The 14,107-nt window shown below is 54.5% G+C and overlaps 1 protein-coding gene across 2 annotated transcripts; it reads right to left on the reverse strand.

Moving 5' to 3' along the window:
• Positions 1 to 1,428: 1,428 nt before the first annotated feature.
• LOC308548824 (low affinity immunoglobulin gamma Fc region receptor III-A-like) lies at positions 1,429 to 8,252 on the reverse strand. 2 transcript variants are annotated; one of them, XM_081120937.1, is made up of 5 exons: positions 8,147 to 8,252; positions 7,435 to 7,455; positions 6,877 to 7,131; positions 4,251 to 4,505; positions 1,429 to 2,850 (listed from the first exon to the last, which is right to left on the reverse strand). In XM_081120937.1, exons 1-5 carry the CDS (start codon positions 8,214 to 8,216, stop codon positions 2,663 to 2,665), a joined length of 789 nt encoding a protein of 262 aa, XP_080977063.1. In that variant the 5' UTR covers positions 8,217 to 8,252; the 3' UTR covers positions 1,429 to 2,662. The 2 variants fall into 2 exon arrangements, with proteins under 2 accessions (XP_080977063.1, XP_080977062.1); XM_081120936.1 differs by having other exon boundaries at positions 6,877 to 7,134.
• Between the last annotated feature and the right edge of the window lie 5,855 nt (positions 8,253 to 14,107).

Consider the following 14,107-nt stretch of genomic DNA (forward strand, 5'->3'; position numbering starts at 1 on the left):
GGGGACTGGGCCGTCGGGGGGACGGGGGCCTCGGGGACACTGGGGCGTTGGGGGGACGGGGGCCTGGGGGGACTGGGGCGTCGGCCAAACTGCGCCGCTGCTGCCGGGCTGCGTCGGGAATCCCTCTGACCGCTCCGAGCCTTCCTTCGCTGTGGTAAATGGAAGTGGAGCTGCGGTTCGCGAGGCAGCCCGGGCGCTCGTTAGGAGCGCAGACTCAGACCGCGGGCTGCGACGCGGCCCCGGGTGCCCCGCGTGCGTGCCCGGTGTCCCGGCCGTCCCGGCGCGGGCAGGCGCTTACCGTGGGCCGTCCGTCCCTCTGCTCGCGGGCGCCTTCACGCGGCTCATTTCAGCACTTACACTGCCAGACGCCGCGCTTGGAGCAAAGGCTAAAAAAGTTAAATCACAAGGTGTGAACTGAAGACGGCGACGGGCACGCACAGGAGAACGAAAACCGTCAGCGAGGCCGGACCTGAGCCACGCGACCGAGGCCACGGCCCCCGTGGCGTCACCGGGACTCCACGGACGCGCTGGCGCGACGCCGCGACCGCCTGGCCCGGGGGCTCCCCCCGCACGCGCGCCTGGGCCGGGGCGGGGCCGCTGCGGCGGGACGCGCGGGTGTGCGGCGGGCGGCGAGCTCCCCGGGGTCGGGCCGTCGGCGGCGCGGGGCGGCGCAGCGTCCCGCCTGCCCCGCGGAGCCCCGCGCTCGGCCCCCGGCCCCCGCAGCCCTTTGCCTTTCTCTAGAAACCAACGAGCTGCAGGCTGGTTCTTGGCGCCGCTTCCCCTCCGTCAGCAGGTCGCCTTCCGAGAGCCGGAGCCGCGGGGCTCCCCCGACGCGCTCGCGGCCCCCCGCGGGCCTCCCGCCGCTCTGCGCCCCGAGCGTCGCGTTCGAGCTCCGGGCGGCGTCCCCGAGCCCAGGGGCCCGCGGGACGCGCAGGGCAGACGGGGCGAGCCCGTCCGCGGACGCCGGGTGCACCGCGCAGCTCGTCGCGGGCCGAAGGCCGCGGGCAGGGAGCCTCGTAATTTGCCCGATTCAAAGGCAACCGCCGCTCTTTTTAAGGAGAAGCTAAAACCCTCCCCGAAAGCGGCGCCTTTCACCTTCCGAAAGCTGCGGGGCTGGGAGAGGGCGCGGGCCTTTCTCCGTCAACAGCTTTTTGAAAGTTGCCGCTTAAATTCCTTCGCTCTCGGGCCGAGGCCCCAGGCCCGCCGTCACCGTCGGGGCGGTTCAGCCGAGGGGCTGCGGGCAGGTGCGGCCGGGAAGGGCGGGGCCTGGCCCGCGACCGCCGTCCAGGGGCCGCCTGGCCTCCAGCCCTCAGCGGCCCCAGCCCCCGCCCACCCGCGGCTGCGGGTCCAGCGCTCCGGCCGCATCAACCGCGGCCTCACACTCCCCCGGCCTCATTCGCTGCTTCACCCGTTAATTCACGGAGCTTCCGTTCAGTATATCCATTCATGTTTAGTAATTTAGTCTGAGCATCTTGAAACAGAACAGACATTGATGACAAACAGCCATTGTGAAGGGGAGGGGGACCCTTATGGCTGAGTACAAAAGGCAAGTTGTAGAACAAAATGTGTCCTATGATCCAAAAGCGTGTACAGAAAGGTCTGTGACCAACCACCTCTATGCCCTTCAACAAGTCATTTCAAGCACCTGGGCCACAGCTTCCTCAGTTTTACAATGAGGAGATTGGATGACCTCATTTCTGAGGACTTTCAAGGTTTAAAATTCTCTAAATTTACTAAAGAATTTACTCATTCCATATTTATTGAGCTCTTCGCCATGTGCCAGGCCCTGAGCTAGACTGTAGGTGCACAGCAGTGAGGGAAGCAGCCGGAGGCCTGCGCTCCCGGGGCCCACACTCCCAGGGCAGGAGGGCTGGGCACTAAACCATTGACCAGGTGAGCCTATTAGGGGCTTCGGTTGGTAGTAAGCACAATGAGGAAAAACAGAGCAGGAGAGGGGAGTTGCGAGTGGTGGGGGAGTGGGATTCTACTGAGTGACCAAAGAGACCCAGTAATAAGGTGACATTTCGGGAAAGACCATGGCGAAGCGCGAGGAGGCATCTCTGAGGAAGAACGTTCCAGAAGCAGGGAGCAACAAGCCCTGGGCAGAAGTGTGACTGATGCGCTAAAGGACGCAGGGGCGGGCGGCCGCGAGGAGCGAGCTCAGGCGGAGCCTGAGAACACTGCAAAGGCCTTAGCTTTTACTCTTAAGTGCAAGGGGACACGACTGCATGCATGGCTTTGGGCAGAGGTGTGACAGAAAAATACATTTTTAAAAGATTGCTCTGGTGGTTGTGGTGAGAACAGACCTTTGAGGAGGAGGATGTGGCAGTGCAAGTGAGCCGGTGGCAGCTGGGACCAAGGGGCCAGCGCAAAGAAATGGGCAGAGTGCTGGGTTTGTTTTGAAAGTAGAAGCAGAATTTAGTGAGCTTTCGTATCCTTGAGGAGCCTCTGTCTAGGATCTGCGAGAACACATTTGCTGTCAGTCCTCACAGAGCTTGACCACCAGGACGTCAGTGAGGGCGAGCCTAGTGGAGCTTCTCTGGAGCTTATAGGCCCTTCCTTTCCCCAGACCCCTTTGCCCGTTTGCCGTCCAGGAGGGGTGGGGGAGGGGGAGAGGGCTGGCCTGAAGAAGCGCTGTAGTTCTTATGCAGGGGATGAGGGGTCATTTGTCCTCAGATCTCTTGCTCCATGTGACTTTGTCATCCCTCCAGTCCCCCATTGAGCTTTGAAGTTCTTTCTGCACAAAGAAATACAGCCCTGTGTCCACTGCAAACAGGAGTCCCATCATCAGGCAGAATGCAATTTGGGGCCATGGTGGAAAGACCAGTGAGATGGATGGAACCCCAGGACCTATTACAAGAGGCAGAGGAACGGAGAGATGACAGTCGTTAAAGCAGAAATCTGAATCAACAGTCAGGTCCCCGGTGCTCCCTTTGTGAAGTCCTCCAGGCTAGGGGCTAAGGCTCTGGTCAGGAGTAGACAGGTCCGAAGTCTGCAGAGCACCCCTTCATCTCCATGCCTTCCAGTAAAGCACTGTCAGCGCTTCTCAATGGGTGATCGTGCACCCGTCTGTTTGGAGGGACACTGACAGAAGTTGAAGGGTTTCAGAACAGGTTCCCCAAGCTGTGCTACTTTGGCATGTGGATATTTTCAGCTGAAGGCAACTGAGACCCTGCTTCACAAGAAATTCCTGCTTCTCCCTGAAAGATTTTAAATCAGGGGCCTTGCCCATAGTAACACCAGATACTACCACCAGAAATAACTTTCTATGGCCTATCTAGGGGGCGGAGCAAACTGCTAACTACAGAACATGTGCTCTTATCCCGCAATGACCTCCCTGCCCTCTGAAGCCCCCATGCCTTACCTCACCCTCAGCTCAGAAAGCCATATATTCCTCACCTTCTCTTCCTGTCTCTGAACGTCTCCTGTCTGTGGGGTTCCCTATGTACGTATGTAATTAAATTTGTTCATTTTCTTGTTAATCTATTTCATATCAATTTAATTATTAGACCAGATGAGAGAAGCTTGAAGGGTAGAGGACATTTCTTCCTCTCCTACAAAGTTACAGAGGAAAAGGTTTTGTGGTCACGTGGGTTTTGCAAATGCCTTATGAAACTTAATTTAAAAGTTTTCTTTACAACAAAGCTTCTTGAAGCCTTTGATGTGTATTATGAACATAATGTGACTGCGGAACAGCCTTTGGAGAACAGTGAACTAGGGAACCCACAGACCACATCAACAGTACTTCCCGCACCACCTCCTGAGCCCAGGACTGGGCTGTGTTCACTGCCCAACACTCGTCTGGTAGAAATGGTTTGGAATGCTCCCTGAAAGGCATGTGGCGAGACTGTCATGCCACATGGCTGCCCTGAGCTAAGCCTGGAGCCTAGGGAGACACAAGCAAGCCTCAGAATCCTATGGACAGAGGGACATGTGACAAACTGGAGTGGTCTGAATGAGGTGGAAAAGAGGGAGGGTGGTGATGTCTCCTATATGGATTTAGGAGGATGGGAAGATGGCTTTTGTCCCCTGAGAGTTAACACTCCAAGTGAATGACACCATTTCTATCATCCTGTAGGAGGGAGCTGGAAGAGAACTGCATGTCCACACAGCAATCAGGTGGAGCTAGGACTCTGAGGGTTCCCATTGGTGTCAAAGAGGCTCACTCAGGAGAACACGGGTACCGAAGGAATCCCTGCCCTACACATCCTTCCAAGGCCTGAAGCTCCTTCAACACCCTGGGTTCCTACCTTGGACAGTGATGCTCACAGGCCGTGATGAGTGTGACATCTGCCCTATGAATCCCGAGCAGTGGTACTCGCCGCTGTGACTGACGTTTGCTTGTGGGATGAAGAAGCTGGAATTTGCATGGGAAAACCACTTGGGTTTTTCATCCTGGAAGAATGTAATCTTGTACAGATGCCAGTTCTTCCAGCTGTGGCACCTCAGCACAATGGTGTCTCCCTCCTGGAACACCAGGCGAGGGGTCTGGAGCAGCAGCCAGGCTGAAAGACACAAAAGGGAAGGAAAGGTTCTGCAGCTAGGTGCCGAGGCCCTTGCAGCCTCGTGCCCACAGCTGCATTACTCACAGAAGGTGAAAGGATGCTTCGTGGCACATGTGAGCATTCTCTTACAGGCAAAACATGGTGTTACCTGTGAGTCTGTGGGGCCCCTGAAGGAAAGAAGTCTTCAGAAGTTTCAAATATAAAGAGGAGGAACCCTCACACACACACATACACACACACAACACACACACACACACACCGGTGACACTGCACTGGAGTCAGGAAACTAGTTCACTTCAGTAACTGCAGAGGTTATGGAACAGGACCTGAAGCCTTCAGTTTGTGTGGACACAGTGTTTATGGTCTAGAGATTAGTAATTGAATGGCAACTTCTGAACAAGTTTTGGAAAGTGAGTGAGTGGAGCCCTAGTAAGGCCTCGCCTGCCCTGAATGGAATGTTCCATCCACAGAAGCAATGAAAATGTGTGAGGTTTTGACATCAGTGTTCAGTTGCAACTCTGGACAAGAGGAGCATTAAAACAGGTTTCAAATGTAAAATTGCTTTTCCCACCCTGCCTACAAACATCCCCACTCCCCACCACCACCTCCCTTCATTGATGGCAGAGTAGTCAGACTCCAAAGTTCAGGCACTTTGGAGGACAAGACTATAAAGAATGTTTCAGAAAACTTATTAGAAAAAATCCAATTGCTATTGCTATCCTAGAAAAATAAATGCTACAATTTCTTAAATGGAAACATTTAAGAAAACCACATTCTGAATGTGAAAAGCAAGGCATAGTTGATGAGACAGCATGGAACAGAAACCTGCAGTCAGGACTTGATTTTGGCTTTTACATGAACTTCTGGGCTCTGAGCTCTCATGGGCTTAATTTCTTTGTACAATGTAGGGACGGGACCAGGTGCTTCCCATCTAGTGACCCTTCAGATCCAACTTATAAAATCTCACTTTTTACTATTTTGTAGGAGAAGCGAGAAGTACAACCGGCTGTTTGTGGGCCAGCAATGGACACAGAGACCAGATAGGTAGAGGTGATGTCATTGGGCAGGTTTTGAAGTTGAGTCTGTAGGGGAGGGAAAAACTTCCCTCCACCCTTCCAGGTTCTTTTGTTTGGTTATTAATCAAATAGCCATGAGACAGATTGACAAGAAACATGAATAAATTTAATCACATGCATATGTACGGGAGCCCCACAGACATGAGAGAATCAGACAGAAGGAGAAAGTGAAGGATATGTGGCATCCTGAGCTTGGGATGAGGTGAGGCACCAGGCTTCCGAGGGGGAAGGTCACCGCAGGACCGTAAGAAGAGCAGACGGTCAGTTGTTAGTAGTTTGCCCTGCCCCCTAGACAGGCCATAAAAAGTCATTTCTGGTGATGACTCTTAATTTAATTTCTTTAAGGGAGAGGTAAGAGTTCCTCATGAACCCACTGGGTCTCGACACCTTCAGCTCAACATAATTCCCATGCCAAAGTAGCACAGCTTGGGGAGCCTGTTCTGAACACCTATGTCAATAGTTATTCCCCTTTCATTGGAGCACCATCAGCAGAAAGTGAATCCACCACCAGGATCTCTTTGAGACCAGAACCTTAAAAGACTATAAAAAAAATCACCCTTATGCAGAATTTTAACACTGCATGCTTATATGCAGTCATCTTCAGGGCATATGCACCAAGGTGCAGTTGAAGTCAGCTACAGTATAAACGTGTTCACATTTCAGAGATTGGGTGGGGCGTGATTTGTGTGTAGGAGGATTTCTCTACAGAATCTATTAGACTGAACACTCAGATATACGTAAACCTAAGTCAGATCATGTGACTCCCTAAATTTAAACCATCTAATGAATTCTCACCTCCTTTGGGAATAAAAGATGAAGTCATTGCACCAACTCCAAGCCTCTCCCCACTTTTGCCCTCATCTTCCAGATTCCATTGCCTCCAGCCTCCTGCCCCCTGGGCAGAAAGGCTTCCTTGCGCATGCCAGGCACACCCGTCTGCGGGCCTTTGCCTTCTGCTGGCCTCCACCCCGGTGCTGACCACACTGCCATGAGGGCAGGACAGTTTTCTGGAACAAATATTTCCTTCTGCTTCTCTCACCCCCTGGTGGCCTGGCTGTGGCCTTGTCACTTTCTTGCTCAATCAGGACTGAGGCCAAACAACCTCAGATAGTCCGAGGCACCCACACAGAAGCAAAGGAGTGGGGGGAGAGGGGAAATGACTGGACAGAAACTACTTCCAACAGCTCACAGTCATGCTTCCCAGAAAACAGCCACCCCCTTTCCTAGAAGCCCTGTGCCAGGTCAGCAGAGTCCACAGCATCATCCTCCAGACCCTCCCGGCCTCCTCCACTGACCGGAAGTCACATCCAGATGCACAGGGTCGCTGAGGCTGGTCTGGCCGGTCTGGCACGTGTAGTCCCCGCTGTCTTTGCTGCTGGCCTTGAAGCTGTAGCTGGGCTGGACCTGGGTCAGGAGGGGGGTCCCATCACGGAACCACAGGGTGGAGTGGTCCCCAGGGCTGTGGGCCCCCTGGCAGCTCAGAGTCACGTTGTCCTCCTCGAGCACATTGACCCAGGGGGGCTGGAGGCTCACCACGGCCTTTGGGAGACCTGCTGAGGGGCAGAGGGCAGAAAGGAATGGGAATAAATAACCTTGGAGGGACCATGGATTTCAAAGGAGCTCCCAGGGGCACTGGGCCAGAGTCCACTGTCCACCCAACTACAGACCCATGTACTTCCAGCAGCCTCATTCCCTTTGTGTCTTTGGGTCTTTGGTGGATCCAGCAGGACTCTTACCAAGAATCAAACCCCAGGCCCCACTAAAAAGGGGGAACCACCCATGCTGAACCCAAGCCTGATTTTTAGTGAACAGGCAATAACACCATAAAACAAGGAGGCACAGAGCAGACTCACCAGCTCCCCTGTCTGCAGACGCTGTGAAAAAGAAGAGGCCAGTCAGTACGAGGGAACCCAGAGAACATGTTGTAATGGGGGGGAGCCCCAACTCCTCCCGCCAGCACCCAAAACAAGATGTCCTGGAAGGCACCCACCGCTCAAGTCCTCACCTCCTCCCTGTCTCCCACCAGGCTACAAAGTAAACACGAAGGTTTGGTGCAGGGACTGTGCAAGGACCTCTGAACGTGACCTTAGGGCCCAGGGGAAGGGTAGGAGGTCAGGGCCCTCTCCCCCTTCCGGCCTGTGCCCGGCTCCCGGTGGCACCCAGGGCGCCCCACTCCCCACGGCGCCCCACTCCCCCCGGCGCCCCACTCCCACGGCGCCCCACTACCCCCGGCGCCCCACTCCCCAGGGCGCCCCACTCCCCACGGCGCCCCACTCCCCAGGGCGCCCCACTCCCCACGGCGCCCCACTCCCCCGGCGCCCCACTCCCCACGGCGCCCCACTCCCCCGGGCGCCCCACTCCCCACGGCGCCCCACTACCCCCGGCGCCCCACTACGCACGGCGCCCCACTCCCCACGGCGCCCCACTCCCACGGCGCCCCACTCCCACGGCGCCCCACTCCCCCCGGCGCCCCACTCCCCCCGGCGCCCCACTCCCCACGGCGCCCCACTCCCCACAGCGCACCCTAACTCCCCCAGCGCCCCACTCCCCCAGCGCCCCACTCACCCAGCAGCAGCAGAGCCGACACCGTCCGCGCCTGGAGCAGCCACCCGCCGGGACGCAGGGTCCGAAACATTTTGGGTCCAAAGTCCACGCAGACGGGGCCGGAGCGCGCGGGCCGGGTGGCGGCTGGAGAAAGAGGAAGGAAACGGCCTCGCCCGGCGCAGCTCCCGGTCACCAGGCCCGTTTCTGCCAGCGGTCAGCTGCCCGGACCCAACCGGCGCCGACCGAGCGGCTGCACAGACGCACCCCTGCCCCGGGCCGCGGGGGGGCAGAGCTGGGGGGCCGCAGAGCCGGGGGGCCGCAGAGCCGGGGGCGGGGGGCCGCAGAGCTGGGGGCCGCAGAGCCGGGGGCGGGGGGCCCCCAACAGTCCAAACACAAAAGAACGTTTTCAAGATCAAGAAATAATTTCGTTAAGAAAGTCGTAAAATAGTGTCAAAGGCTGTATGCTCTATGCAGGCGACTGTGCAGCGTGACTCGGTAGGGCAACATGATATAATGGTAAAAAGTCAGATTATAGTGGCAACAACAGCAAAAATAGACAAACGGGACCACATCAGACTTAAAGCTTCTCACATCATTCAACAGAGTGCAAAGAAAACCTACAGAATGAGAGGAAAACATGTGCAAATCATTGTCTGATGAGTTTAATATCCATAATATATAAAGAATTCCTGCAACTCAACAACAACAACAAACAACCTGATTTATAAAATGGGCAAAAGACTGAATAGACATTTCTCTAAAGAAGATAAATAGCCAACAAACCCGAAAAGACACTCAATATCACTAGTTGTTTGAGAAATGCAAACCAAAACCAAGAGATACCACCTCACACTCAGTAGAAGGGCCACAAAACACAACAAAACAGAAAACAACTAGTGCTGGTGAAGATGTGCAGATACTGCTGGTGGGAATGCAAAGTGGTGTAGCTGTTCTGGAAACCAGTATGGAACTTCTTCAAATAACTAAAAATACAACTACCACAGGATCCAGCAATCCTACTTCTGGTTATGTATCCAAAAGAATTCAAACAAGACCTCAGAGAGATATTTTCACATGCCGTGCTTACTGCAGCATTATCCACAAGAGCCAACCCAAATGTCCACTGACAGATGAATGGATAAACAAAAAGCTGTCCATACAGACAATGAATGGAATATTATTCAGCCTTAAAAAAGGAAATCCTGCCATGTGCTACATACAACATGGATGAACCCTGAGGACGATATGCTACGTGAAATAAGCCAGTCACAAAAAGCAAATACTGTCTACAAAGTATCTAAAATAATCAAATTCATAGAAACAGAAAGTAGAATAGTGGTTGCAGGGGCTGGAGGAGGGGAGCGGAGAGTTGTTTTGTTGAATGGAGACAGGGTTTCAGTTTCTCAAGATGAAGTCCTAGAGATGTATTACACAGCAATGTGAACAGGCTTAACACTACTGACTGTATTATTAAAAGTAATTAAGATGGCAAATTGTGTGTGTGTGTTTTTAACCACAGTTAAAAAAAATTTTTTTTAAGTCAGACTATGGGATTTTGGAAAAGGTACTCAGCTCTCAAACTTCAATTTTCTCATCTGTACAATGGACACTATCTGGTACCTAATTAAAAGTTCGATTAAAAGTAGTTTTTATTTCTATGCGTGTTACCAAGGGTTTTTAACCTTTTGATTTTTCTGGAAGCATGACTCTCCTTCCCCGTTTGATCCGAGCTTTACGATCTCACCTTTCTCTCTAGTCAGAGGTCATCCTAGAACTTCCAGGCTTCCGAAAGGCATTTCTGCTCCATGTCCGTGCCCTGCTGACGACTGGAAGAGCTAATTTATTCACCATCCTCCACCTCGCTGCAGACCAGGTCCCGTCACTGTCCACAGAGGACAGTTAGACTCACCAAAGGCAAATTAGGTGCAGACTTTAGATGATGGCAGGTACCTAATTGAACATAGAATCAGACCCTGTTAGAGCCTGTGGAAGTAGAGCAAGTCCTGTGGGAGAGGGAGAGGGAAGGAATGCGGAGGGAAGTAGAGAGGAAGGGAGAGAGAAACTATTGAAACTGGAGAGAAGTATGGCGAAAAGAAGACCAGTGTGGTCACCTCTTCGGTTCTGGCTTCCCAAGACCACTTTCAGTTTCATTTCCAGTCAGCCAGCCTGCGGCCTGGCATGTCCTGTCTTCCGTTGTCTTTGAGGTTTCCTCATATATGCTTATAGTCTTATACAGTCCGTATGTCTTAACTTAATCTAATCTGAGAGGGGTTAGTTTTCTTGCAATCCACATTTTCCCTTGTTGAGGACACAGTCATCAGCATCTTAAAGAGAACTAGTTTCTCCAGCTGGTGGTTTCCTCAGAGGAGGCAAAGGTGGAGAGTGGCGGTTGGGGCGGGCTCTGGGGAGGGATGGAAAGCTGTAAATTGAAGGCATTTAACTTACAGTTTTCCTGAGGGCTCATCTCACGGCTTGGTATTTGCCTAAATAAAACAGGATTGCAGAAGCTATTTTCTTCTTCAAACAGAAAACTTCAGAGAAAACGGCAAATGTGTGAGGGACCCTCTCAGATTTTAGTGCCACTGTCCACTTGCACTGTAACTTTTCCCAGGTCTGTCATAAGAAAGCACCACAAACTCAGTAGTTTACACAACAGAAATGTATTGTTTCACAGTTTCAGAGGCCAAAGTCCATCAAGCCTCAGCAGGGTCCTGCTCCCTTCCTTGCCTCCCCCTCGCCTTTGATGGCTCCCAGGATCCCTTGGCTTGTGGCAGTGTGACTCCAGGCTCTGCCTCCATCTCCTCCTTCCATGGCCTCCCTGTGTCTCTATATGTCCCAACCTCTTTCTATAAGGACACCAGTTATTAGATTTAGGGATCACCCTTAATCCAGAATGGTTTTATCGTGAGATCCTTAGCTAATTACATCTGCAAAGACCCTATTCCAAATAAGGTCACATTCTGAGGTTCAGACGGCATATGAATTTTAGAGGGACACTATGAAGCCACTACACAAGTGTTCAGAGCAAAATTCTTTCACTTTTGCTTTTAGTATGAAAGTGTTCATATTAAAATGAGAAAGGTATTTAAAATTTCACAAGCGCCCGGACAGGCGTGGCTCAGTGGTTGAGCATCGACCTAGGATCCAGGAGGTCAGGGTTTCGATTCCGGGGTCAGGGCACATGCCCAGGTTGCGGGCTCCATCAATGACTCTCTCATCATTGATGTTTCTATCTCTCTCTCTCCCTCTCCTTTCCTCTCTCTGAAATCAATAAAGATATATTTAAAAAAATAAAATTTCACAAGCTTGTTTTAATCAGCATTTCATAGATTACTAGCAAGAAGGGATATAGGGCTTGTCTATTTGAAATCCTTCTGTGAACACCCTCGTGAATTGTACATATTTTTTCAACTGTCCTGATCTCCTTTTCTTTTCTTTTTCTTTTTAAAAAATATATAATATATATTTATACTTTACTGATTTCAGAGAGAGGAAGGGAGAGGGAGAGAGATAGAAACATCATTGATGAGTCATTGATCGGCTGCCTCCTGCATGCCCCCCACTGGGGATCCAGCCCATGACCCAGGCATGTGCCCTGACTGGGAATCAAACCATCATCTCCTGGATCCTAGGTTGATGCTCAGCTCTGAGCCATACCCACTGGGCCTGGTCTCCTTATTGATTTCTGAGAAAATATTATAGAGAATACAACTGATTTCCCTGGTCCAAATATTGCAAATGTTTCTGTTGTTTTATTTTTGCCACTTGACCCTGTGTATGGGGATTTTGAGCAGTTGAATGTTTTTCATGTAAAAACATGTGACTTTGTCATACAAAGAAATAATCTACCCACACCAATATTATAATTGTTCTGGTACTATGGTTTGAAATATGTAGGTCTGACTATTTGACCCATCACAAATGTATTGAAGTGCATAGAGGAAATAGAAACTGTGAGCCTCAGGCTACCATAAGCGAGATCCCAGGGAACCAAAGCATTTTCCCACAATATGTGTCAGTAATTGGAAAAGCAATCGAGTAACAGAAACAAAAGTTCTAGTGCCAAAGTATCAAAGGAGAAAGAAACATACCAGTAACATAAAGAAACATACATATTTCATATGATACCAGCTACTACAAAGGATAGATCTATGAAACTAGGAAATAGATTGTAACTATGATTATTCTGAAGTTGTAAAATATTTGGAAAGGTGAGCATTCACGCAACACACTAGAAATCAGGGATGGTCCACACTGCATGGAACAGGATGCAGCCACAGATGAAAGATGCCAAAATGACATCTGTATCCGCTGGGGCACAGCCAGGGAGGGAAACTGCCCACCATAGAAATGAAGACAGCAAAGGACCACTCCCCCCGAAATGGACTCTCATGCTCGGAACCTAAACTCCTAAACCCGCACCCGGACACCGCCGAGACAGTGGCAGACGCTGAAAACCCGGGCGAGACGGCAACAGGATGGAGAGGGGCCCGGACGGGGCCCGCCTGTCCTTTCCGAGGGACAGCCGCGCTGGGCGAGGTCGCCGCGCCGCCGAGAGCCTGAGCGTCAGCCCGGGGAGAGGCGAGGCGGCCGCTGACCCGCGGTCCAGAGATCGGGGCCCAACTAGAAGAGGTGTGAAAACGCAGACACTGAGACCGCTGCCGGGGAGCCTCTGGGTTCTCACCGGGGCGTCAGTTCCAGCACTTGCAGCTCCAGGGCTTAGAGGACACCCCCGGACTGCGAGGAGCGACAGGGAGCTCCCAGCTGAGAAAACCCAGGGTCGGTGCGTGTGAGGCCTCTCGGGCGCCACAGATACCGGAAGAAGAAGTTGTATGAAAACGGTAAACTCTTGAAAATAAGGCTTGAACGTTGTTTTCGGACCCGGCTCGCGCGGGAAAGCTGCCCAGCGGCGGCCGACGGAGCCTCGCGGCGCGAGCCGCTCTGGCAGGCGGCCGGGCGCGGGCGCGGGTGCGGGCGCGGGCGCCCCCGGGCTCCCGCCGAAGGGGTGGCCTGTCCACCGCGGGTCCGTCCGGCGGAGCACGTGCCGCGGTCGGCCTGGGGCCTGGTGCTCGCGTGGTCGCAGCGGGAGGCGGGCGCCCCGGGCCCTCGGTTGGGGCTGCGGGGGGGGGGGCGAGCGCCCGAGGCGGGGGGCGCCGAGGGCCGCCGGGGGAGGAAGGCCCGCGCCGGCGGGAAGCCGTCGCCCGGGAGGCTGGGCCCAAACGTGAAGGGAGCCGAGAGGCCGCGACGGCCCCGCGTCGGGAGACGGCGGCTGCGGCTTCGGCTAAAGGGTGCGTGGGGACGTTCGGGCAGCGTAGGAGGCAGAGGGGAGAGACGGCGCCCCGACCCGAACCGAGCCCGCGGCGCGGCGCCCGGAGCGCCCAGCCCGGACCACTGGACCCCGGGAGCGACGCCAGGCTCCCGCCGCAGCGCCCGCGCCCGCTCCTCCCGCCGCGCTCGGCGCAAAAGCCCTTCTCCAGCGGCGCCAGCGCCCCTGCCTCTCCGAGCTCCGCCGCCCGTCTCCCCCGCCCGCCGCCCGCCGCCCGCCACGCGCCCCCGCCCGTCTCCCCCGCCCGCCACGCGCCCTCGCCCGCCGCCCGCGCTGGCCCGCCGGGGCCCCGCACGCTCGGGGGAGGCGCGCTCTGGAGCTGCGCAAACTGTCGCTCAGCTGCGTTGGCCGGTAATCGAACCCGGGCCAACTAAAAGGCAGCTGTGCTCAGCCCGCCACCACCACGCCGCACGGACGGGCACTTTCAGAGACCGCGGCCCCGGCCCAGGCGGCTGCCACCCTCCCGGCCCACCGCCTCCCGGGGGCGCTCTCGCTGCGCGGCCGCCCCTGCCCCTCGGGCTCCACGCCGCCGCGCCTCCAGCCCCTGGTAGCAGAAGCCCCTCTCCATCGGGCGGCACCGCACGTCGCCGGGAGCACGTTCCAGCAGCCACTCCGGGCCAGTCGGCCCGAGGAGGCCCTAGCTGGGATCCGCAACA

This window comes from Miniopterus schreibersii, assembly GCF_964146895.1.
Source record: "Miniopterus schreibersii genome assembly, chromosome: 19".
Taxonomy (NCBI): Eukaryota; Metazoa; Chordata; class Mammalia; order Chiroptera; family Miniopteridae; genus Miniopterus; species Miniopterus schreibersii.